This window comes from Cephus cinctus, unplaced genomic scaffold, assembly GCF_000341935.2.
Source record: "Cephus cinctus unplaced genomic scaffold, Ccin1 Ccin1_scaffold0401, whole genome shotgun sequence".
Taxonomy (NCBI): domain Eukaryota; kingdom Metazoa; phylum Arthropoda; class Insecta; order Hymenoptera; family Cephidae; genus Cephus; species Cephus cinctus.
This window is the reverse complement of record NW_014333085.1, coordinates 324,168-348,351: the sequence shown is the minus strand read 5'-3', so window position 1 is coordinate 348,351 and position 24,184 is coordinate 324,168. Positions and strand designations below refer to the sequence as shown.

The 24,184-nt window shown below is 36.3% G+C and overlaps 5 protein-coding genes across 8 annotated transcripts in view; 2 read left to right on the top strand and 3 right to left on the bottom strand.

Moving 5' to 3' along the window:
- Positions 1 to 5,132, bottom strand: part of LOC107267331 (dual specificity protein phosphatase CDC14C) — a 10,185-nt gene extending 5,053 nt beyond the window's left edge. Inside the window, exons 1-8 of one of the 2 annotated variants that reach the window (XM_025084725.1) lie at positions 5,013 to 5,131; positions 4,686 to 4,951; positions 4,322 to 4,622; positions 3,839 to 4,208; positions 3,423 to 3,764; positions 3,212 to 3,337; positions 2,640 to 2,921; positions 1,268 to 2,029 (exon numbers count right to left, since the gene is read on the bottom strand). In XM_025084725.1, coding sequence (XP_024940493.1) covers positions 1,987 to 2,029; positions 2,640 to 2,921; positions 3,212 to 3,337; positions 3,423 to 3,764; positions 3,839 to 4,208; positions 4,322 to 4,622; positions 4,686 to 4,951; positions 5,013 to 5,115 — 1,833 coding nt within the window. In that variant the 5' untranslated portion in view covers positions 5,116 to 5,131 and the 3' untranslated portion in view covers positions 1,268 to 1,986. Of the gene's footprint in view, positions 1 to 1,267; positions 2,030 to 2,639; positions 2,922 to 3,211; positions 3,338 to 3,422; positions 3,765 to 3,838; positions 4,209 to 4,321; positions 4,623 to 4,685; positions 4,952 to 5,012 lie in introns of those variants that run through there. The other variant, XM_025084724.1, reaches the window with a different exon arrangement.
- Positions 5,133 to 6,012: 880 nt separating this feature from the next.
- On the top strand, positions 6,013 to 8,833 carry LOC107267332 (N6-adenosine-methyltransferase subunit METTL3). Of its 3 annotated transcripts, none has more exons than XM_025084726.1 (5): positions 6,013 to 6,390; positions 6,639 to 6,834; positions 6,920 to 7,118; positions 7,211 to 7,717; positions 7,786 to 8,833. In XM_025084726.1, exons 2-5 carry the CDS (start codon positions 6,684 to 6,686, stop codon positions 8,585 to 8,587), a joined length of 1,659 nt encoding a protein of 552 aa, XP_024940494.1. In that variant the 5' UTR covers positions 6,013 to 6,390; positions 6,639 to 6,683; the 3' UTR covers positions 8,588 to 8,833. The 3 variants fall into 3 exon arrangements, with proteins under 3 accessions (XP_024940494.1, XP_015594377.1, XP_015594376.1); XM_015738891.2 differs by having other exon boundaries at positions 6,014 to 6,390; positions 6,571 to 6,834; XM_015738890.2 differs by having other exon boundaries at positions 6,014 to 6,390; positions 6,546 to 6,834.
- Positions 8,816 to 11,462, bottom strand: LOC107267333 (rho guanine nucleotide exchange factor 3). Its single transcript, XM_015738892.2, has 5 exons — positions 11,247 to 11,462; positions 10,848 to 11,095; positions 10,403 to 10,766; positions 9,895 to 10,323; positions 8,816 to 9,819 (listed from the first exon to the last, which is right to left on the bottom strand). The coding sequence occupies exons 1-5, from the start codon at positions 11,310 to 11,312 to the stop codon at positions 9,403 to 9,405; spliced, it is 1,524 nt and encodes a 507-aa protein (XP_015594378.1). The 5' UTR covers positions 11,313 to 11,462; the 3' UTR covers positions 8,816 to 9,402.
- A 242-nt stretch (positions 11,463 to 11,704) lies between these two features.
- On the top strand, positions 11,705 to 18,462 carry LOC107267330 (nuclear RNA export factor 1). The gene is made up of 10 exons (XM_015738885.2): positions 11,705 to 11,941; positions 12,195 to 12,502; positions 12,558 to 12,644; positions 13,378 to 13,621; positions 13,702 to 13,895; positions 13,984 to 14,096; positions 14,284 to 14,320; positions 14,398 to 14,630; positions 14,709 to 14,877; positions 14,960 to 18,462. Exons 1-10 carry the CDS (start codon positions 11,869 to 11,871, stop codon positions 15,392 to 15,394), a joined length of 1,893 nt encoding a protein of 630 aa, XP_015594371.1. The 5' UTR covers positions 11,705 to 11,868; the 3' UTR covers positions 15,395 to 18,462.
- Positions 18,463 to 18,476: 14 nt separating this feature from the next.
- On the bottom strand, positions 18,477 to 23,908 carry LOC107267324 (integrin alpha-V). Its single transcript, XM_015738860.2, has 20 exons — positions 23,245 to 23,908; positions 22,908 to 23,145; positions 22,698 to 22,830; positions 22,578 to 22,636; positions 22,342 to 22,498; positions 21,903 to 22,177; positions 21,729 to 21,828; positions 21,462 to 21,642; positions 21,202 to 21,383; positions 21,008 to 21,129; positions 20,820 to 20,925; positions 20,597 to 20,744; positions 20,318 to 20,528; positions 20,080 to 20,246; positions 19,826 to 20,009; positions 19,363 to 19,723; positions 19,196 to 19,292; positions 19,006 to 19,135; positions 18,865 to 18,924; positions 18,477 to 18,795 (listed from the first exon to the last, which is right to left on the bottom strand). The coding sequence occupies exons 1-20, from the start codon at positions 23,430 to 23,432 to the stop codon at positions 18,769 to 18,771; spliced, it is 3,126 nt and encodes a 1,041-aa protein (XP_015594346.1). The 5' UTR covers positions 23,433 to 23,908; the 3' UTR covers positions 18,477 to 18,768.
- Between the last annotated feature and the right edge of the window lie 276 nt (positions 23,909 to 24,184).

Below are 24,184 nucleotides of genomic sequence, written 5' to 3'. Positions count from 1 at the left end.
TTAAAAGTGTCTCCTAAACTGTGTTCAATGTTATAAAATCTGAAGCATTAAAAAAAAAAACACTAAAACATTGTTTTTCCCGAATATCTCCTCGATTAAAATAATTTAAAAGTGTCTCCTCTCTCTCTCTCTCTCTCTCTCTCTCTCTCTCTCTCTTTCTAAAATATTAAATATAAATAACTCATGGTTAGCGGTGTTTAATAATAAAATCATATAACGTATATTATGTATGTACGCGTGACGTGTAGCTGCTGCGCCAGGAAGACAACCATCCGATATCGCTTTTCAGAAATCAAATTTGTACAATTCTTCCAACTTGAGAATATGAAATACGTGATATTGCACAGTTTCACGGTGTTGCATGAAACTCATGGGACAATCCTTTTTTTGCTTGTAGCACAAGGAGGAAATCGAAAGTTATGTCAATACGGTATTAGATACGTTTATTAATTGTAATTACGATTCAAGATCAGTTCCAAGACTCAAGGGACTCCTTGTGCATTGTAAGCCATAAGGAGATGATACCTGGTAAAAAAACCTGGTAATTTATCACAATGACTGTGAAATACAAATTATTTTCATTGTTAAGATTTGATTGTTTATATATTATATATAATTCTAAAATAAATTTAAAAATATTATTATTATATAATAAATTTGAAAATATTATCTTCACATTTCCTCCGCGTGGCACAAAACTGAGTTCTTCAAGATGATCGTTATGCATTGGTTGATTCTTTAATTCTACAGTGTGTCTCTCATTGGATCCTTACATAATTATTCAAAGGACACCTGAAAGACAATTACTGATCGTGACGCAACCGCCGCATAGTAATTTTGTTATACGCTTCCTTATATATTTATTTAATTATTTCTCTCTTTTTTCTCTTCCTCTTCGTAAAGATATTTATCTTCATTGAATATGTTTTGAACGCTTTCAGACATAATGAATGTATTACACACGTAATACCGTAATCTCTCGTGAACAAACTCCTAACCTATTCCGATGTAGGCTCTGATTTGTCAAGTGGAAACTCGAATTACATTTTTTTTAAATACTATAACGGTGACCCTGTTTATGGTGCTTGCGATACATTACCTCTTCTTTCTATTGCTATGTAGCGATGTCGCGGTTACCACTACGTTTCTCTTTCTAAGAGTCACTGATGATGTGAAATGTAAATGCCATGTAAATTACATTAACCACTGGTATACATATACATAAAGACTACGTATTATAAGAACAGAACCTTGGAACTGCAATTTCTTTTTTTTTTAACAATAAATTTTACTATGAGCTGCTATTGACAACGAGCCATTTCGTGGAATTATTATACTATAATAGAATAAGGAAGGTAAGTACCGTACGATCATTAAGTATTGTCCATTCGTTGGAAGACGCATGGACGGCAAAAATAAAAACAGACATACTCACTCCGTGAGATTAACACCCACGACATGCACAATAGATAATATAGAGAAATACCCTCCTCACAATGAAAGTTTTGAAACAAAAGTGAAATCCTAAAGAAGAACGAGAACAGTTTTCTTATCGCGAAGCAAAGATACTATATTTTCAATGGATTTCAAAGACAATGGGAAACTCGCAATTCCAAAGTGTGGTAAAAAGAAAGAAAGAGAAAAGAGAAAGAAAATAAAACATGGGTGTCGTAAAATACTTGCACATGAGTATGAGCTACCTTGACCAGAGATAGGAATAGCAAGTGCGACAAAAGGGACGTTCTGTTATATGTTATAAACGCAAAGTCTGCTCGAAGTATAATTTATGATTGTTTTTATGTGGATGAATGACTGAAAGACCCATGTTTTAAAACCAGTTTTGTAGCGAGGAAGTCGATGATTTGAGGAAGTATTTTACTGAACGATGGGGTTTAAGCGATGAGACCTTCGGCGGTGGCGAGATGCTCGTGTACCGGTACTCGTAACCGGTGTCCACTCCCCAACGCCACTGAGAATATCGGTTAGTCATCTGATAAATGCTGTTTTGTAACTTTTTGTTGTGCGCGCACTGCAAGTCACAGAAACGAACGGGGTTGGGTCGTTAGCCACCTTTGGTGCTACTCTCTCGATGCTTGGCTAAAGTAAGCTTTAGGTTTTATGCATCTGACATGTTACATAGTGAATGATAGAGTGAGTCCTCTATAAAGCAAGTCGAAATAGATCGTTTCGCTTTACGAAATTTTTATGATATCGAGTAGTAAAGGAAAAAAGCTGAATTTCATGCGACTTCGCAACATAACCAACTAATGAGACCGTAGGTGTTTCTTGAAAATTCCATATTCAATGGTATTTCATCCCTGATGAATATTTTCAAAGGTATTTTCTACGGTTGTTGGTTGATTTGCCTGTCTTTCTTAGCTTTCAAGCGAACTCAATGACAAATCATAAGAAGCGATGATCATGCAGACGCAGCCTATGTGTTGGTTAATTGTTAACAACAAAACAGAGTTAGAGCCAGTGGGGGTATGAACGGTACAACAACGACGACAATGAAAAAAAAAAACCAAAGTACCAACTCGCTATGAGAATCGTGGAATGATGAACGTAACGATGTGGAAACGAATGTTTCAAAAGGGACACGAGTGAGCTGTGCAAAATTTATCTTAAAGAAGACTTACTGCCTGAGAGAATGGTAGCGGGTAACACGATCTGCCGACCTGAGGATCATGTTCATGCTTGGTTGCGACTGTTGAACAGAGTGATTCGTCGACGAGATCGTGGCGCGTGCCTCTGCCACGCAGGAGGCTCGCACGCTGGCCCTCGTCACGGGTTTTGACATGGAAATTGTTGCGACGGGGGCGGTGTTGTTGTTGTTGTTGTTGTTATGGATCTGTGTCGCTGGTTTTGAATTAACGCGACGGGATGATGGCTCGCAGCTACTGCTCACCAGCCAAGTGTTTCTATAATTTGCAACAAGATAAGAGGATCTTTGCTCCATCGAAATCTACTTATGCTAGATCGTACGAAGCCAGACGCTTTTAGTTAAGGAACACAGAAGTCACTTTCTGATGGACTTTTTGATGCTACAGCAAGTAGTATATCGTTCTGCTTTGCACGTAAGACCCATTACGTCTAGACACCATGCGTTATTATCATTTAAGGAAGCAGTAGATTCTACTGTTATCGGAAGTACAAAGTTGAGCAGGAAGAAAGAGATCGTTTAGAAAAAGTGGTACGGATAAACTCGGACCTTTTTACAATGGTCGTTGTTGTCGATCGGGACAGGATCCGTTTTGCTGTGTCCTTCTCCTTAGATCCAGATGTTCCGATTGCACCTTTTTGACTTCTTGAGTGCAGCAAAGGACCTAAGTACGGACTGCGAAAAGAGATGAATTTTGCATTATAGCTTTTTCTTTACAACAATTATATAGGACGATATGTATAAAGAAAAATAGACTTACTGAACAACTGCCGAAGGTCCCGTAGGAGTAGTGATGGAAACTGGGCTCGAGGGAAGACCGCTTCTTCTAGCCTTAATCTGATTTAACTTATCGCCTTGCGTCAAGACGGCGAACCTGGTTGGGCTCGCACTAGATGTTGGTGTTGGATCATCCAGTTTAATACCATCCACACGATGCATTATTCCTGACACGTTATCTTGCACCAGTTTCGAATTCCTTAGACACGCCAAGGAAGCAGCAGTTGGCTTGTCCGCCATTGAGTAAATTCCGTGCTGATGTACAGGATTTCCATTTATAGGACGTAGTGGTTCTTTCAGCAGCGAATGGAGATATGTCTCCTTTCTAAAAGACATTGATCATTCCCAATGAATCAAACAAACTTCTCATTAGGATGCATCTGTACAAATATCACGTACTCCTCTAACCACTGTTGCTGATGACCGATCACCGAACCAGGCCTACATATCCTGATCCAGGCAATGGTTTCATGTGCAGTTAAATGATAATGCTTCATGATGTAGCAACCAATCAAGGAACCTGTTCTACCAAGACCCGCTTTACAATGCACAGCCACTGCTCCTGTTGCATTCTCTGCAATTTTTAAAAATTGCCTCATGATCGAATCAGTTGGCGTTGATCCATCTACAAAGAAGAGTTCCTTATGATCGAATCCAGCCTCAGTAAATCTAGCCGCGTCATAGATCTTCTTGTTGAGTCTCACTATTGTGGAAACGTTATTGCGACGGAAGTAGGCAAAATACGACTCTGGTGCAAGCAGCGGATACCCTGTAAGAGAAGACAGAAGATGAAGTTAAAGCTTTAATAACGTGTAAGGTTAAACAAGATTAGAAATCAACATGGATTTCCATTGGCTTGTAGTTGATACTGCACGAGTTTACCATTTTCCATCTTAGTTTTGGCATGAGGACCACAGAATGCTATGAATTTTCCTGGTACTATCCAATTCAGGTCACCGTTTTCAACACGTTCAAAATGCTCGTATTCCGCTAGATGAAAATCACGAAAATTAAAGAAACCCAGTTGATGGCACTTATATACTGCACTGAGACAATCTTTCAATGAAATCTGATAACATGGTGCCCCCAACGAAGCATCGCGGAACATGGCGAATGGAGGACTGTTCGGGCTGCTTGTTAAACAGTCATAAACCTCTTCGGCAGTGCGTTTGCAATATAACACCTGTGACAAATTTGGTAATTGCACTATAATGAAAAATAGCTGAAATTTTTAGTGAACTCTTACCGCATAGCTGGCGATAAGAAACGCAGCATTTACTCTCAACTGAGGGTTTATAGTCGTGTAATGAACAATTTTCTTTTTACTGAGTGTTATTGCTTTTAACTTTCTATTAACTTTCTGACAATACCGATACAACATGGCAAGATTAAGAGGACCAAAATCAGAGTAAAAGTTCTCATAAACCAATTCATCATCAATACTGAAGTAATGAGTATTTGGTGTACTTCTTGGCTTTACGGTAGTACGTAATGTCACAAAATACAAACGATCTGTAACAGAAATCGAGTTACTCTAGGTGAAAAATAAATGAAGCACAAAGATGTTTAATACCTTTGATAAATTCTGCAATGCAGACCAACACTTCATTAGAGTCTTCCATCATGTAGCACACCTCTAATGACATACCATAGGAGGTATCTGGTAAACCTGACATTGGTATGAATTAATGAGTGACACAATGATAATCATTAGTATGTCTATAGCAGCAAAGTGGTAATAGGCGTGGGTGTAAAGGCAAACTGGATACAACTGCCTACACAGAACTTTGCCGTACGGCATATCGAAGTAGAGTCATAGGGAAGCACCAGACAGGCGACATATGTTGCGAAAGTACACTGAGTGAAAATACAATAGTCACTATATGAAATCTTACCTGACAAGTAATTAGTCGCTTAGCTGGATATCTGGTTATCGGCGCACCGGTGACAGAAAGATAGACGCGGCTAAAATTGCCGTAGTAAGTGAAGAGGTAGTATCACGTAGATTTGTTGTTTTCCAACCATCGTCTGACTTTCTAGTAGACGGTGTATTGCGCAATGAGCCATAGATAGTTCAAACGTATCAACAGAGAATTATGTTAATTCGAAGAACTCGATAACGTCATTATTCGTTGTTGAACGCAAGTTGTTTTTGGTCTCGCTGCCATGTTGGGCATCTTATCCCGTGTCTCTGTCACTCCTGATGCCAAGAGGTTCGCAAGCCAATGGCAACAGTTCTTCCTTAGCCTATATCTCTTGCTCTCTCTCTGTCTCACGGAGTGTCGCGCATCCCTGCACCCTTAATAATCACCTTCCCTTCCTTCCTTTCCTTATGGCTGACTCCGCCACTGAGGAAATGTGCCAGCTTTACTAAACACAACTTCACACAACCTTTTCTGACCAGTGGTACTCCAAATACCTACAAATACCATCGATGGGTTCATCTAATTTATTTAGCTCCTTATTCTTTTCTCTTCTCGTCTCGAATAATAGCTAAACACCACTAAACATCAACCGATATTCCTAACTTCGCCGACACCGCCCTAACTGGCCCTGACTCTACTTGCTCTTCTCTTCGATAATCACACTTGATCTCCGCAAGCAACAAGAGCCAACGAGCGGCTTGGCGGCCAGACTAGGGCGCCAATAACTTTTAAACTATATCGCTGCGCACTGGCCCAAACCATTCCTAACGGATCTCTTTGGAATCCCTTCCTTCGAGTAACAAATTCCTGGTGGGAGACCTTAAAGCCCGTTTACATTGCTATGCAGCCAGTAGTAGCCGTAGCAGCCAGTAGTAGCCCCTTCTTCATTGATATCGTATAACAATCTAACATCATGTCGCGCTCTTTATAAATTCATTAAATAATCTTGTAATTTATTTAATGCTTGCTTCTGTACTATAAACTTGAAATTTGTATAAAATAGGTCTTCCTGTAAAACACCACAAGGTATGTTTTAAAAATGGCTGTAATCCTGTTCATGTGCGATTGCGCTTTTTAAACCTTTTAAAGCTGTTCATATGCTGACCACAGCTGTTAGGTCTATTCTATTATGAACTGAAGTATTCCGCTTATGACATGTGAATTTGAGTTTCTCGTTTTAGGGAAAACATGTTTTTTAAATGTTAGAGTGAACCACATGAATAGAGTGAACTGGTACTCCATTTATATATGAAGTTATCGTTCTTGTTTACAAGAATATAGTGTTCTTGCCAGTCTATGCTGCTGATAATAGTTCAATAATGTCAGATGCATTTGAAGAGATACAAGCAATTAAAATAAAGAGAAATAGTTTGAGAGAGAAACTGCAGAAGAGGAAACGTGAACGACATGAATTATTTACTCTTACCTCTACTTCATCCACATCCTCGGGAATGGAGTCTCATACGGCTGGTGATAATCATTCCTCCAACTCGCACTTTATCTATACCAGATATTTCCGAGATTATAACCAGTGTAATCTAATTTTGCTTTTCAGAGTCTGCTGCGACAACTAGTAAATCTGAACACGGAGAATACAAAAGGGACGTACTCTGTATTCTGCATGAATCTGCTCCCAATTTACCTATTACATCTGCTGAACTTACAGATCAGTTGCGAAAAAATTTAAGTGCAGATGTCTCATATTCAGATATTAATAAAATATTGGAGAATCTTGCTGCGCAGGATGTAATTAAGTTAGTGAGTTTCCTTGCTACACAGAAATTCCAAATTTCTGATATACTCATTTTACATTTATACTGTCACTATTTTACTTTTAATGTTGCAGAATCAGAGAAGTGACAGAAGATGGTGTATTTGGTTACACAATATTGAATGTGTCTGAGGCTCAATCCTCATGCCAATCACAATCGGAGGATGTAGAAAATCCAGGTAGCACAGATACCTCTGCATCTGACCCAAATGATAATGCTACTACAGAGAAACAGCCAAAGTTGGATAGAAAAAATACTGAGGATATAATGTCTTTAATCACAATGCCAACTATCAGAGAAAAGGAAAGTAAAAAAGTTGGTGAACAAATTCTTGACCTTCTTTCGAAACAGACTTCCAAGGAAAAATCTCTTGCCGAACGTTTTCGTTCACAAGGAGGAGCACAGGTCATGGAATTTTGTCCTCATGGAACTCGTGTTGACTGTGCTAAGCTCAACGGCAGACCCGGGTTTGCAGAGAAATGTAAGAAACTGCATTTCAAAAAAATTATCCAAAGTCACACAGATGAATCTCTTGGTGACTGCAGTTTCCTGAACACCTGTTTTCATATGGATACATGCAAGTATGTGATCCTGTTTAACATTATATGAAAACAAGTTTATAATATACTTAATGTATGTTTAATTACAGATATGTCCATTACGAAGTTGATGCTCCCATGTCCCAACCAAGGGAACAAAATGATACTGAGGATACTAATGGTGGTCCAATCAATAAAGTAACAAATCTCGATAGTAAAAATGGCAGTGCGAACAATTGTGGCAGCAGTGGCGTAGGAGTCGCTGAACTGACCCTTTATCCTCCACAATGGATTCAATGTGATCTTCGATACCTAGACATGACAGTTTTAGGAAAATTTGCTGTTATCATGGCTGATCCACCTTGGGATATTCACATGGAACTACCATACGGAACCATGTCGGATGATGAGATGAGGCAATTAGGAATCCCTGCTCTTCAAGATGAAGGACTTCTGTTTCTCTGGGTTACTGGAAGAGCTATGGAACTTGGCAGGGAATGTCTCCAACTTTGGGGATACGATAGAGTTGATGAGATTATCTGGGTAAAGACAAACCAGTTACAAAGGATTATTAGAACTGGTAGGACAGGTCATTGGCTGAATCATGGAAAGGAACACTGCCTGGTAGGCATGAAGGGAAATCCTCGTATTAACAGAGGGCTCGACAGTGATGTCATAGTAGCGGAAGTTCGTGCAACCAGTCACAAGCCGGATGAGATTTATGGAATCATTGAACGGATGAGTCCTGGTACCAGAAAAATCGAATTGTTTGGCCGTCCACATAATGTTCAACCAAATTGGATAACTTTAGGTAATCAAGTCGATGGTGTTCATTTAATTGATCCACAACTTATAAAGGCTTTCAAGAAACGATATCCTGACGGCAATACCATGAAACCTGGTAAAACGTAATTGTATTCGAGATGAGAAGTGAATGAATTATGCGTGAGCATGCCTCATAAAAACGATATTTACCTCACTATCGAGTTTCTAATGTGATCTCGTACAAATGGCGACCACAAAAAAGTGGCATATAAAATCTACAAAATAAATGCTTTTAGTTATACAGAATTTAAAACAGTAGTACATACAATACATTAGGTAAAAAATAGTTATGCTGCATATACAGTCTTCTTATAAAAAATATTTAATACTGTATTTCAAATGTTTGGAGTTGTAATCTTAAAAATTTACAATTGCGTTTACGAATACGTAACTGTATCATTCAGACCTTGTAGATTTAATCGTTCAGGAACTCATAACTTTAGTTCAGAAGATCCTTTACACTAGACACTATTTTAATCAGTTCCGAATTCTCTTTTTTTTTTGGAAACTTGTCTTTGAATTCTTGTACGTGAAGATAACACTCCCTAACAAGAACATTCTCAAGTAACCATGAATCTTTATACGAAGCGGTACAAAAAAATCTAATTATGTGGATATTTGCAACAATGCCTGGAAAACTTCAATCTCGAAAATTTGAAGTAAGATCCAGCAGCTAATATTTTGCAGATATCCTCAGTTTTTTACACCTCTTCAAAAAGTTTCTCACTCCGATCCATGTAGTGTTACAGACATGTCTTGTTAGGAGAGCAGGAATTCATGTAGCATCTTGTAGCAAAAAAAATATATAAATTTGCTACTAAGTGGGAACAATATTCGCTGCTCTCTGAGTGAACACGCACAGTCTACTTCCTACTTGCACGGAAGTATCGTCCATGAAGGCCTTAAATGAATCCAACGCTACTACGTTTCTGTTTAAGAAGACTCTTCCTAAGAGAAACTGAAAATCCACTGTCGCAGAGACTACTTAGAGATCTTCTCTTGGGCTGATTTTTCGAAATTGGTGATTCTGCTTTCGGTTTGTTTTCCTTTTCCTGATTATCTATGCTTTTCTGACGCGTGACAATTCCAGTTGAAATGCGATTAATTCTACTGAATGAATCAACCCAGTGCCGCTGTGCATGTTCATCTTCTGTCGTTAGATGATGATTACCTACGATGAATCCCGGTTCTTTTTCCTCTATTTCTATTTTTATTTGATCCCGCGATATTACGGGGTAGGATATATTATATTTTTTGCAGAGACGTCTTGTAGCTCGCGTAAGAACGAAGCACGTATCAAAAAGGAAACAGTAAAACTTCTGTAACAAGAAAAAGAGGGTATTTTGAAGGCTACAAATTTTAAGTATGATAATGGGGGATATTTTTGAACTGACCGTTCCTCGCGCATCTTTAAGCATTCCTTCCGTTATTAATTCCGTGGCGCCGTCTACACATTTCATTGGATCGTATTCTGAATTTGTATTAATTTTCCCTCTCGCTATGTCACACTCTGCATCTCCCATGGCTTTATCGATTTTCGTGAGTAATTCGGAAAGTACAGCAGCCGCTTTCTTCAACGTCTCTTGATCCGGGTGAGCTGAGGGTGTGTGCCGTAAAATCTCGTTGACCAACAGAGGATATTTAACAACACGTGACCGTGGTACGTCCAAGTATGTCCAGAGATCAACAGAATGCGGAGAGAGTACACGCTTTTTTAAAAAATCATGAAAGCGTTTACTACTCGCTTTTTTTATCTCTAGTAAATGCCTTGCATATACTTGAGTTCTACATCTTTCAATGTAAGGTTCTGTTAAAGTGGAAACCTAAGAATACATTGTACATGTTACAACAGATATATGCTGTTATGAGATTATTATCTATTGGATACTCTGAATCGCTTACCCAATTAAGTATTATTGGCCCAACTGTATCTGTGACACCATTTGAATCTCGCAGCTTAACCAATTCATCTCTCAACTGACCATGTATCTCTATTAATTGAGATATATCTCCAAAAAGTATGGACATGTCATTTGTATTAAGGATACCAGTTGAAAGCAATGGTTCATAATATACATCTCTAAGCATACAAAGATCATGTAGGAGTACATCTTCACCACAACACAATTCATAAATGGCTTCTTGTCTTTTTATTCCACTTCGACTGAGGCTAATATCTGGATGGACTCCATTATTTCCATCTGCAACATCCACAACCCAGCTGCGGATTCTAGCATTGACTAATTTTCCATTAGTTCCTCTGATTCTAAAATATGGAGTGAAAGAAAATACATAGGATATGCACATATATACGTATGTATGTATTACACGAACATTTGTTAGTTACTTTTTCCTAATTGTGCTCAAGTTTGGTTCATCCACAGCCAATGACAGATCTGATGAGTTCGCTTGAATGCTAAATGATCTTTGAAGTACATTTCCAATTCTGCTGCTTGTTGGAACCGAAGATAAGAAGAAATTGCTGGCCACCTCGGTAATCCGTCGTCGTTTTTTCTTTTTTCCAGCATCTGACCCAATCGAAACATCCATTGAACTGACGCTGACCGCATCGCTATTTGGACGCTTTCTTGATCTCTACAAAAACTCCATATATTTTAAATCACGAATATACATTGGGTTTTCATTGTAGAGATCATATCATCAATGATATCTTTTGCTTCAAGATGAAACAGGATTCCCCACTAAGTTTTCATTTCGTTTTAAACTTAAAACCAAAAAATCTTACCAGCCAGAATTTCTTTTGTGGCTCCGGAAATTTGTCCTTAATCGTAGTATCGCAATCGTCCTCCATTTTTTATTGAAGTAATAAATACTTTTCACGTATATGAATATAAAGACCAAGTACCCATTCTGTCAGACGAAATACGTTACAACAAAAAATGTATTACCAGAGATGTGTTACAAGCAAACACAAGTGTTCAGCGCAGTGTGGATCATTCTGAACGCTGTGCCGCTGCTATGCGCATAAATCTACAAATCCTACCCATAATAATATACATACATGATGTCATATGGAAGTGCCGACGAACTTAAATCAATTAGTAATATGTAGAAGTATTATCCTAAAAACATTAGATGATCTATAAGTTAATATCTGGAAGTGGATAACTAATAGAAGATCTGTTTATCCTCATAAAATTGCAAAACATGCAAATGTGAGAACACTGTGAACGTAGCTTAAGGTTGAGTGATGACGAATGCTGTGAAAGGGACATCGTTTATTGCAAGTTGGTCTAACCTGACACGAAGTAGAAAGTAGTATCCTACTCAACGTTGATAGTGTTCCGTGCGCGATTTGTTTAGACTGCTTTGGAGATCATCAAGCGATTTTAAGTTATCCTGAGAAAATGCCAAAGAAGACGAGTAAGAATTCTTGGGGTGGACGTAGGTTGGACAACGCTGAGGATAAGCATTTCTTTGGTAAGTGCAATGCAAAAATCATTTTTCTATTGATAACAAGGATCCATCGAATTTACGACGCATATACCGTTTTTCTTTAGATTTGCTGCACGTGCCACACCAGTTGATAATTGTCTAATCTTTCACTATAATTTAGATATCATTCCCTATTTCATTTACTATTTTCTATTTAATGTACTGGTATAGGCAGGTTACTATACATATAGACTAAATTTAAGAAATAAAAATAAAATTGTACTTTGTTACTTGGCAGGTCATGATGATAGGTCTGTCCGTTTAGATGGTACAAGGCCGAGGGTATCATTTAAAAATCATGCAAGACCTATTAGAGATAGACAAAGATATGCGGAAATGGCTATCAAAAATCATTTGGATGATGATATATTAATGGCCCTGGGTGCTAACAATAATAACAATGGAAGGCAAGTAATTATGAGAGGAAGGGGTCGAGGTACATCACAAGGAAGAAACAGCCCATTACCTCCAAGAGGATTAAGAGGTGGAATGCTTCAGAGATCAAGACCTATGGGTCTTGTAGAGGCCAATTGGTACAAAGTTCTTGTAAGTATTAAAGGATAAGCTTTCTTCGTAAGTCATTTCATGAGGTGTGTTTCAGATACCATATGGCCAGAAATATGACAAAAAATTTGTATTGACAAGTTTACATGGTCTGATGGCACCAGATACCTTCGTGCCTATAATGGTTAGTAATATTTTTAAGAAGTTAATCTTTATTCATGGCTGTTTCCATTGGAGTTAAGCTGGGAGATGATATACGTAAGTTATACATTTGAGCGATTCCATCAGACTTAAGCCACTCATACTTTATTTGCTGTGCTGCGTGGATTTGGTCGTTTTTATTTTGAACACAGATATCCCGGAGACGGTGCATCGTATTAAAAAATTACAAAAAATGAAAATTTTGTATTTTTGTAGTATCTACAATAGAAAAATTTCGTAATTAAATTAAAAAAATTTGTGTTTAAAAAACGGCCGGATGTTTCAATTTGTAATTTTGACAAAGTTCATATTCTGTCTACAGAATATTAAAAAAATGTCGTAACCGATATCGGTGGGGCTTTGGGCAAGAAAAATAATTTTGTGTATTTCTTTTTTTGAAAACAGGCCTAGATTATTAAAAAAAAAATTTTTTTTATTTTTCTATTGTACATACTAAAAGAAAACACAAAACTTTCATTTTTTATAATTTTTTCATACGATGCACCGTCTTCGGGATATCTATGTTCAAAATAAAAATGACCAAATTCACGTAGCACAGCAAATAAAATACGAGTGGCTGAAGTCTGATGGAATCGCTCATTTATATATTAGTGAACTACAGGTATAAGTTAAATTTATCTCAACTCTCAGTCAACTCTAGTGAACAGATAGTCTCTGCAATCAATGTGATTCAGACTCCACTTTTGTTTTTTTAGTACAAAGTTGTGGGAAACGATGCTGTTTTTTATATTGAGGACTTTAAAATAGCTAACAAGTTGTTAAACTGTGATAGAAGAGTAACCACAAGCGATGGCTTTAAACTGCATGTTAGAGTAAAGCCAGGATATCCACAGTGTGATGTTGATGAATCCCTGAAGGCACGATTAAAGCTGGCATTGGTTAAACGATACATACCAGAAACAAAAGCCTTAGATTTGTCAAAATTTCATCAAGACTCAGGTAAATTTGGATATAATTCAAATAACATTTCATGCAATAATTTACTTACCTTGTATTTCATATTGTTGTATTTGTTCTAGATCTTGTGGCAGACTATTTTTGCGCGTTATTCCGTGCTCCCATATTAATGGCTGTACTAGATATCGTTTCCGAATACGTCCCTGATTTGGAGGCATTAAATTTAGATGGGAACAAACTGAACATCATTGAAAGGCTTAATGTCTTGCATAAGAAATTCTCTTGTCTAAAAATTCTTTATATAGGGGACAACAAAGTAAGTATAATATTTCGAAAAATGTTGAATCGACTGCCAGAATCTCACTATGAACAGTGTAGTTGAGAGAACAAAGTAATATTTTCAGATAAGAGAGATGAATCAATTAGACGTGATCAAGGACTTGAAATTGGAAGAGTTCAGATTAGCAGGTAATCCAGTCTGCTTCAAGTACAAATCACGACACGATGACTACGTTAGGTAATGTATGGTTTAATCATTTTTTGAATTGTTAGTCAATAATAGAAACAGTGTAAGTTACATGGATAAAGATAGTAATTCGATATCTTTATGTGCATAAAATTTTAATGTATTCTATGATAATGAATGCTTTCGTTACAACTAACTCGGAGCTTCCGGGCTTCTGGCTTTTCTTTCTTGGCGACAGTGACGTGCGAAAAAGATTTCCGAAACTTCTAAAACTGGTAAGTTTTAACATGTTCATTACCATAAACAAAATGCTTGTTTACCTTCTTATTTTCATGAAAAATTTATTCCTAAGGACGGAAATGAATTGCCACGACCAATCGTCTTTGATGTTGCGGATGAAGGAGTTAAATTACCACCGAGTCAACGAATGTTTGTTGCAAACGCCAAAGCTCAAGAGATCGGTGGGCAATTTATGCAACAATTCTTCCTCATATTTGACAGTGAAAATCGTCAACCATTGCTGGACGCGTATCATGAGCATGCGTGCTTCAGTATGACAATCTCTTGCGCTAACAATGCAAATAAGTAGGTTAAACACAACACGTAACATGAAATATTTTTAGTTACTCTTTCTATAAATTTAAGACTTATTTGAATTTTCAGACTAAATAACTATCTGACTGAAAACAGAAACCTACGTAGGTTAAATGACACCAATAAAAGACGAAAATTATTGAAACAAGGAAGACTGCCAGTGGTGTCCTTCATTTCTCAATTGCCACGAACTAAGCATGATCTCAATAGTTTCACGATGGACATCAGTCTGGTGACGGTAAGTGGAATAAGAAATTATAAATGAAGAAGACATTATTTAGACAACCTAAATCTAATACCACAACAATATTTTTCTTCAGGAAACAATGATGTTGATCACCGTGACAGGATTGTTTAAAGAGTTGGACAGTAAGGAGGAATTTATTCGGTACTTCAACCGAACCTTCGTAATTGTGCCTGAAGGAAGCGGATACTGCATTCGTAATGAACAATTGCATATTAGTCAACCATCGGAAATGCAAGAGAGGAAAGCTTTCTTAGAACAGTCGGTGGACGTGTCAGGGTCAGTTGCATCTGGGTCAGCATCTTCATCGGCATCGAGTTCAACAGTACCGGTATTGTCCCAAGTCATGAAAGAGCAAATGACAATGACACTCAGTCAACAAACAAACATGAACTTAGAATGGAGCTTGAAATGTTTGGAGGAAGTCCAATGGAACTTTGACAAAGCACTGTCAACGTTTCACGAGTTTTATAAGCTCGGTCAAATTCCACCTGCGGCGTTTGAAAAATAGATCAACGCATTTAGAAAAATGTCTGTAAAGTTCCATGGCCACGTTCATGTTTGTTCACACGACTGCGTGCTCAATATTTTCTTCGTTATTTTTTTATTTATTTTTTTTCTTTTTATTACATCATATGTTGAATTCATGGTTGGACGGCGAACATAGCGATTCATTTTCATTATTTCCGTTTATAATTTAAAGTGAAAGAGGTAACATTCATATTGCTTATAAACTTTATAGAAACGCGATTTTCGCCATCCAATTTATTTGACTCGAATTAAATATTAAACACAATGTCTGTTGTGCTGATAAGCATAACATTAGACTTTGCTATAAAGGTAAGTTATTTCATGTTCGCGTGAAAAACTAGTTATGGTCGTTCAAGATTTAGATATTTTCATTTGTGCAATCTCGTGCCCGGCTCTTTTTATAACAAATTTCGTTAACCTTAATTCGTCTTTTATTTTCTTCAAAATTTCTCATCGTTCGGCATTAATATATAATCATTCAATATTTTTGAAGATGATATGTTTCATCTTAAAATATCGTTACATGTTTCTTTTTTTACCATTTTGAAGCCATTGAATGTAAATATGATGTTCACTATTGATAGAGGTCAGCAGCTAATAACAAATATTTTTTTTCGGTAGAAGTCAAATTAACATAAATTTATGTTATCCTTATTCATGATAAAATCTAGGGAAATTGGATCAGCGATTAACGTGTCGTTCTATAAATGATATAATCTTAGTATAATTGAAGCGGAATAATTATAATAGACTAAAATTAACAAAACGTAACTTATTTAACATTATTAGTATATCACGTTATTAGTCTTTGTTAGATTTTCTTTTCTCACAATGTTAGAATAGTGCTGTGCCGTGTGGTGAACTTTGAGACGCTCAATATAATACTGCTGTCAGTAGCTCACAATAATTTCGAAATACGTTTCGAATTTTATAAATTTTCAAATATAAAAAAAATTACACGAGCATGTTTTATCCTTCTGTTAATATAAAATCTAGTTTTCGTAGTGGTTCTACATGCGAAGACGTTTACCATAAAAAATTCGATTGTACCATCATTAACTGTTAAAAATGTTTCCTAAAATGACGTGCATTGTATTTGAAGAAAGAAAAGATGCTTCCATTTTCTAAGTAGGTTTTGTCATTCATTTAATAGTGTCAGAACTTCATTAATGGAAATGCTATCATCATACTACTGTTGGAAAAAGTCTTTGCGTTTGAGATATACAAGATCTAGTATAATATAACGTAATAGGTATAACTACTGAAAATGTTCACACAAAAAATACATTGAGGAATTATTATTTTCCATTACAGTTAAAAATTTATATTTTCCTATTCTTATGTATAATTCTGAAATATGCTTAGAAGACTTCGAATGGACAATTCTTCAAATGTTACGATAGTTTCTAGTTGAGTTTATGGCGTTTGATGACTTCTCAAAGTGAAATCATAATATGGCCTTTGGACATTGCATTGTGATGTAAAATTAAGTCTAAAGAGAGAACAGCACAAGGCTCGCACTTGAGAAAGAAAAAACCATATCTTTTTATAAAGTATCGATAAAGATTAGCTTAGGCTTAACAGCATATAATTGTGAATGGAAAAAATCCTAAGGATATGAAAGAACTTTAAGTACAACCTTGTAGCATGATCACTCTATATTTTAATACAGTATAGCGATTGTGAAAAATCATGCGCGTTATGGGATCACAAATTATTGGCTCGATAAACTTAGAAATATTAAAGAGCATCGCGACAAGAAAAACATTTTTTTTTATGAAGAACCAAGAATTTATCGACAAGAATCATCGTGGCTTATCGACCTCATCGTTGTCATCGAATCGAATTAGATGCCTCGTCATCAGGAATGATCTTCAACAAGAGAGACCCCGATCAGCGTCTGCGCAGCGGCTCACTAGAGAATTTGGAACTTTAAAAGAATTATGTACTCCGCTGCATCAAGTTATTATTACTGACTGTTGACGATAGATGCGAGAGACTTGAGTGTCTTGTGTTTTCGCACTCCCATTTCTTGGGATAAAAACCTTGAATCGGGATTGGAGCAGTCTATCGAGAACGAAGGAATCATCAATGACTATTACTGGATGGTGATTCCTAGGAGACGGTTGCCGCATTAGATGGCGAAGATCCAGTAATGTTGGAAATTAATCGTCTACCTGTATTTTCATGGAGAGCAGAAGTGCACCAGCTCTGACTGTCTTACGAAATGGAGTTGTGTTGTATAAACAACCCCCTAGAGCATATGTACAGCTGAACATTTGCATAGATGCAGAGTCCTGATTGTCGTATGCTGCACGGCACTGCAGCAGAGTGGGAAGGTGAAAGGATAATTTGGCAAAGATAAAAAGACGAATTAAACTCCGTCTCTTCAGTTCGCGGGATTTGAGTCCGGGTGAATTAACGGAGAATCGATATAATTATCAATGTCAAAAGGGAGGCCGAATAATTTGTGCTCGTGTAACGCGTATGAGATAAGGTCTATTACGCTGATAGGGCTAGGTATATCTGATAATCGATTTTTTTTTTCATTTAACACTCGTTTACATTTATGTCTTTTTTCCTGTTTTAATGTGACTCAAACCTACGTCTAAGATGAATGCGTGATTGAATGATTTAGAAATACGAACATTGTGCGATTGTGAAACAAATTACGGTAATGCTGGAATCAAATGCATGCATGAAGACTATTTTTAAGTGATGTGAATAAACTAAATGAAAGAACTTAATTCCATGCATTCATTCGAATTTCGGTCGCGACAATAGCTGTACCGTGATTTGTTGATCATGAAACAAAAAAAAATTGTACGCGCATCTAAGCGACCATGTAAATATTCTTGTATTTGCGTACATACATTGAGCACATTTGATTGTATAAATGATAAGTGACGTTATATATTATGTAAATATATATAAAGGAAGATAGAAAAAAAGTTAAGTAACATTTCAATGGAAGGCAACTTGATTGTGGATTGTAAACTATAAAAAAAATAAAATAATGAGGGACGAAATACATACGATTTTGGAATAGAAAGAAAAATCCGTACTTTAATGTATTTTTATTTATTCTGTGTCTCAAGATATTCATCATCCATTAATTTTTCATGTCTACATTGTCAAAAGACATTTCAAAATAAATTTGAGTAGATAAAGTACTGCACCATCTTTCGCATATGTAAACTGGGACAATTAACGTTTATGCACTGTGCTTTACACACTATGTGAGTCACTCATATAATTCTGGGAGTGAAAAGATTTAATACATTTGCACGGAATTAGCGATATGACATAGAAAAACATTGCGCTATCTTTTCTGTTTGAAACGCATTTTGTGCATCACTCGCTACTTATGGATTCCATATTCTGCAATTAATAATATATTAGTGATTGAACTCGTAATTTTTTGTGACTAACATTATAATTTAATCTTACTAGAATATTCGCCTTGAGTGCCTGAAGATCCTCCTTTGTCTGTCTCTTAAAGAAACCCAGCTGCATAAAAAAATGAATATTAGTTTTATTGAATAAATACGCACATTCGGATAAATATGACCTTTCAATAATTCTGCTCACCCAACTCAAAATTCCCACAATTATGCACAGTAATAACAGTCCTAAAAATAGGGATCCAACTAGAATCCAAAAGGAAACTTTGATTTTTGTTGCGGTACCATAAAATGCTGTTGTTACATTGATCATCGATCTGTAGAAAATTGTAATATGTATAATTATTCATCATCATCAATGCAATCAATAGACTTACATAGTTCCAGCAATTGGTAATGATATCGATGGTCTTATTACTGTGACATTGGCATTTAAACTCAGCCGAATTATTCTCTCAACGTGTGGCGAAGTTGCTGTAGAAAAAATGACAAAATAAATGTCTCGTGTTAATATTTTTTATTAATAAAGAGGTAAATAATTTACCATTAAATGTTGAAAAATGTAGAACCATTTTGATATACAGTTTGCCAATATCCTTTGTTTCTTTTAACGCAGCTAAATTACACTTTATCCTTTCGCATTGGACGCCATGGGTAGAACAATTAAGATAAATTATTTCGCCTTTCTCCTCCTTTGATAGATCCGTTTGATTCATCAATGTTGTATTAACTTCCAGGTGTACCGGATTACTTGAGTTTTGACTATTTCGTTTTCCTCTCTGATAAACGTTAATTGATTGTAGCACGTCGGTGTTATCATCCTCCAGCGTGGTATCTAATGTGTCCGGTCTAAACCACACGATGCCCTGAGAAGAACATTCGTAACGACTACCAGAAATGTACAACTGAAAATTAAATAATAAAGAACAGTCAGTAAAAATATTATATCCAAGTGCATACGAGTGATAGGACATTTAGTTAAGAAACTAAACATAAATTTCATTCACCTGAGGTTCATATACAGATAAAAAATAACTATAATTCCCTGTAGCTATTGGCATGTCGACTGTAAGTTCCGAATCAGAAATGGGCGTTGCACCTAACTTAATAATCTGATATGTATGTTGAAATGTTATATTCAGAGTATTCTCATTTTTTCTAGAAAAGTAATAACTTTCCTCGTTAGCTTTCCTGAAAGACACAGATGTTAGTTAATTTTCCTTTTAAAAGTAAAGTCCTGGTATAGTAAAAATTAATGTACCCAGTTATTGTCAGTGCAGCTTTGGTTACTAGACGTAAAGGCATTGTAATTTGACTAATTCCTTTATTGATACTGCGCGTTCGAATGGTCATAGTAAAGTTTAAGGTTTTATTGTGCCACGAGCTTTCATGCAGGGCTTTCATATCCAAATCCAGCAGGACGCTTTTCTGTGGATTTTAATAAAGCCAATAGCATGCTTTCCTTTACTATTATGCTAATACTAAAATGTTCAACTTACATTCATTGCATCAGCAAGATTTCCTACATCACAAGTTACTGTCAAGCTGTTATTACTAGTACCTTCTTGGCATGATGGCAATATACTACGTAATGTCACTCCATCCGGAAAAGAAAATACAACCGTTGTGAGATATGCGATCTCGCCGTGATTATTTAATTTGATCTCCAAACTTATGTCGTCCGATCCGATGACCCATGTATCATTATCCCTGAGAAATTATGCGAGGTTGTTCGTGCTTTGATATTTTTTAGGATTATCAAATCTTTCAAGACTTACTGAACTCCGAGAAATATTGCATTCGCAGTTATGGTTGAGTGACAAACTTTGTCATCTCCGCAGCCAATATCAAACGGTAGTGTCAGCTGAATCCATTTGAGTAGACTCTCACTACTTTCCATAGCACACGAATGACAGAATGTATCATCTTATGGAAATAAATTACAAACTAATTATGGAATTAATAACGAGGAAATATATGATGCAAGATTTCTGAGAATACCTTGATCCCCTTTGTCGCCTATGATAATAACAGTTTTCTCTACATTTTCTGCAATTTGATATCGGATGAATATATTTATGGGATCTAGAAAGTTACTGATGTCGTTCTGTAACAAAAAATAAATTATCAGAATGATTTAAACAGTTGATTATTAAAAGCTGGATTGACATTTGAATAAATTTACTTACTGCCACACTGAAAGAATAATTTGTGCAGGATCCTTTAGATAATTCCAGATATTGCAAACTCTTCAGTTCACTCTCTTTGATCCTTTTAAGATCTTCGTCGATCCTCGCTTCGATTTTGTATTCTGTAATAAATCATTCATTCGTCTTTCAACATGTTCTACTGATCTGAAGTGAAACGTGTAAGTGAACTGTACTTTGTACGCGATGAATCTTCTTGCTCAACTGATCAATACAGGTTTCAAGTTGAAAACTCGTAGAATTTCTATTCAGCGAACTTGGATATATTTTACTTGTAACTATCGTCCTGACGACAGGTTTGCCTCTTAGTACAACGACGTGGCCAGATTTGTATGCGCCAATTGCAACTTCCGGATATCTGTGAATGATAAAGCATAACTTGGTACCAAGATCACTTGATTCTATTACTGGTCAACAATGGAAATAATTTCTTAACCCATTGCCATCAATATCGATTGGCTTCGAAAAGGTGTAACCGAATCCTTGAAGACCATAAAAAATATCACTGCCAGATATTCTCTGTGATGATCGGAGAAGAGTACCCTCCTCTATAGCAATGCGTCCATTAAATACATATACAACGCCAGAATCTTCCCACGGAGCGCCTACGATAAGGTCTGTCCAAAAGAATACAATGAATGAATACATGTCCTATTATTAAAAAGAAATATTTAATTTTTAAGAATAATCTTCTGAAAATTACCATCGAATCCATCACCGTCTAAATCGCCAGAGACTAGTGCGTAACCGAATTGACCCCCTTCTACGTTACCTGATAAGGTTGCACCTGCTACAAATTCGCCCTATAATTTATCAGAGAAATATAAATAATCTTTTATCTGTAAAGGAGAAGCCATTTAATAATATAATAACTCACTGTTTCACTACCAAGATAAATGTACACTTTGCCATTATCCTGTCCCCAATGAGGAGCTCCGACTATAAGATCATCCAGGCCATCGTTATTCAAGTCACCTGCAGCTAGACTTGCTCCAAAATATTGGCCAATTACGTTTCCTATGATACTTGGAACGAGGGCAGGATTTGTTGGATTGATTATCGCTATTGCTCCTGTGTACCGCAATCCGGGTGCTGAAGTGGCGAACAATAGTTCATTCTTCTTGAAGAAGTAACCAGACGTCACGCAATAGCCTGCATTTATATGAATTGTAATTTATAATTATTCACATACGTTATTTATATACTGTATGCATTTTTTGTAATTTCCTTTGATTTGTAATCTTTCTACTTTCGCACGTGATAACTTTAAGCGCAATATCTGGAGTGGGACATATGATACAATAAGAAATACATACCAAAATATGGTAGTACTCCTTTGTCTCCAACACCTTTTGGGGGATAAATTACATTAGTTTTCTTGGTCAGTGACTTTTTTAGACGTATCAATTGCACAGCACCATGTCCTTTACTAATTGGTATTCCTTCTATGCCAATTGCATTTTCACTATGGTTCTATGATAAAAATCAATCATGTACTATATTACTCAATTATAATACGATAGTTTAAGAAATGTAATGAGGGGAACTGTACCGTGCTATACTTTATAGAAAATCCACGTACAGGATCGTTCCAGCCTCCCTTAGAAAAATCTGAAATATTTTAAATTAGACTGAATTTTTTCTGACCAGTACTTATTATTTTACAAAATACCGTGATCAAATGCTCTCTCTGTGTCAGCTTTCATGTTTCCTGATGTAATCAAGCCATTATAGCATAGTCCATGTATAGTAAGAAGTTTTTTACGTGAAGTTCTGATTGTCATAGTCGTACGAGGTGCACAAATCTAAAATTAATAAATAAAATAATGAATAGTTATATATCTTATGGACATATAAAACTAGAAGAATGAATAATCCTCACTGTTAATATATCATCTGGTTCATATATACTCAGAGCTGCGCCAAACCAGCTTCCTGCCTTATGTATTGTGATAGGAGACACATTTGGTAATTGTATTGGAATGTCATAAGGATCACTTGGCGTCACTTGAGTACATTTCTTGCCAAATAATTCACAACGATAAGCAACGCCTGGATCCGTTGGCAATTTTTGTCTTTGATTTAATGAATAATTGCCACGAGGTGCTCCAACAATCAACCTTCATTTAAATTATTTTATAAAATTAAATTATTGTTCCAAATCCGAGGAAATTCATGGACTTCCAACAAATGGCGTCATGGCCAATATCAAATCTTACCATGATGAATTCTTTCCTGCTGAGTGGTACAGAAGTACAGTATAGCCGAAGTAATCGCGGCCAGAATCATTTTGTAAGTTTTTTCCATTTGATACTGATGGATCCGAGTAGAGGATGGGACGACTTGTGTCTAAATTATATCCAAAAACTACTACAGGGAGTAACAGTAGAAGAATTTCGGTACTCATTGTAAATGTTGCATCGATGTATCGATAAATTGAATTCAAATAGAAATTCTTACTCTGAATTATGCACTACGTTATATGTAGATCACAGTAAACTATCAGGAAGTTAAAGATGTAAAGGCAAAAGGCTAGAATGTCTCTACTTTGAGATCTCGAATTTCTTTCGTCCTGTATAGAGGCGAAAACCGACTGATGAGAGTACTTCAAAGTAGAGGAAGGATGTAACTGTGATAAAGGAATCACGTGCAGCTTAAAGTAGTGGGTAGGCTATGGCATACAGGCAAAAGAATATAAATCTGTGTATACGATGATTATTTATCAAGAAACTGGATGTGGTAACGAAACGTTTGTAGATGAGACATACTCAACAACTGAACATAAATGTGTTGAAATTAAAGAAAATAAGTAAAATCCCCCAAAAAACACTTACGTGTAAAAAACTACGCCAAGTACAGGATTGCTGTGAATTCCTCTAACAAAAAGTATTGATATCACATTATTGAGGCCAAATACATAAGTCACTACATGTTGTCCTATTATATGATCTAGCACTGGCCCATCATTTTAATTATATTTTCAATATTTCCTATAACGTTTTCGCTACTCTTTTATGTTACTACTGCTTCCCGTATTTAATTATGATTTAATGGTGATTTAATAATTAATAAAACTTTAGGTGATTCCTTATCGAGTACTACTTGGCGGGTCCGTACCAGGAATTCCAAAGTACTTACTTTGCACGTGCTCATAGTATT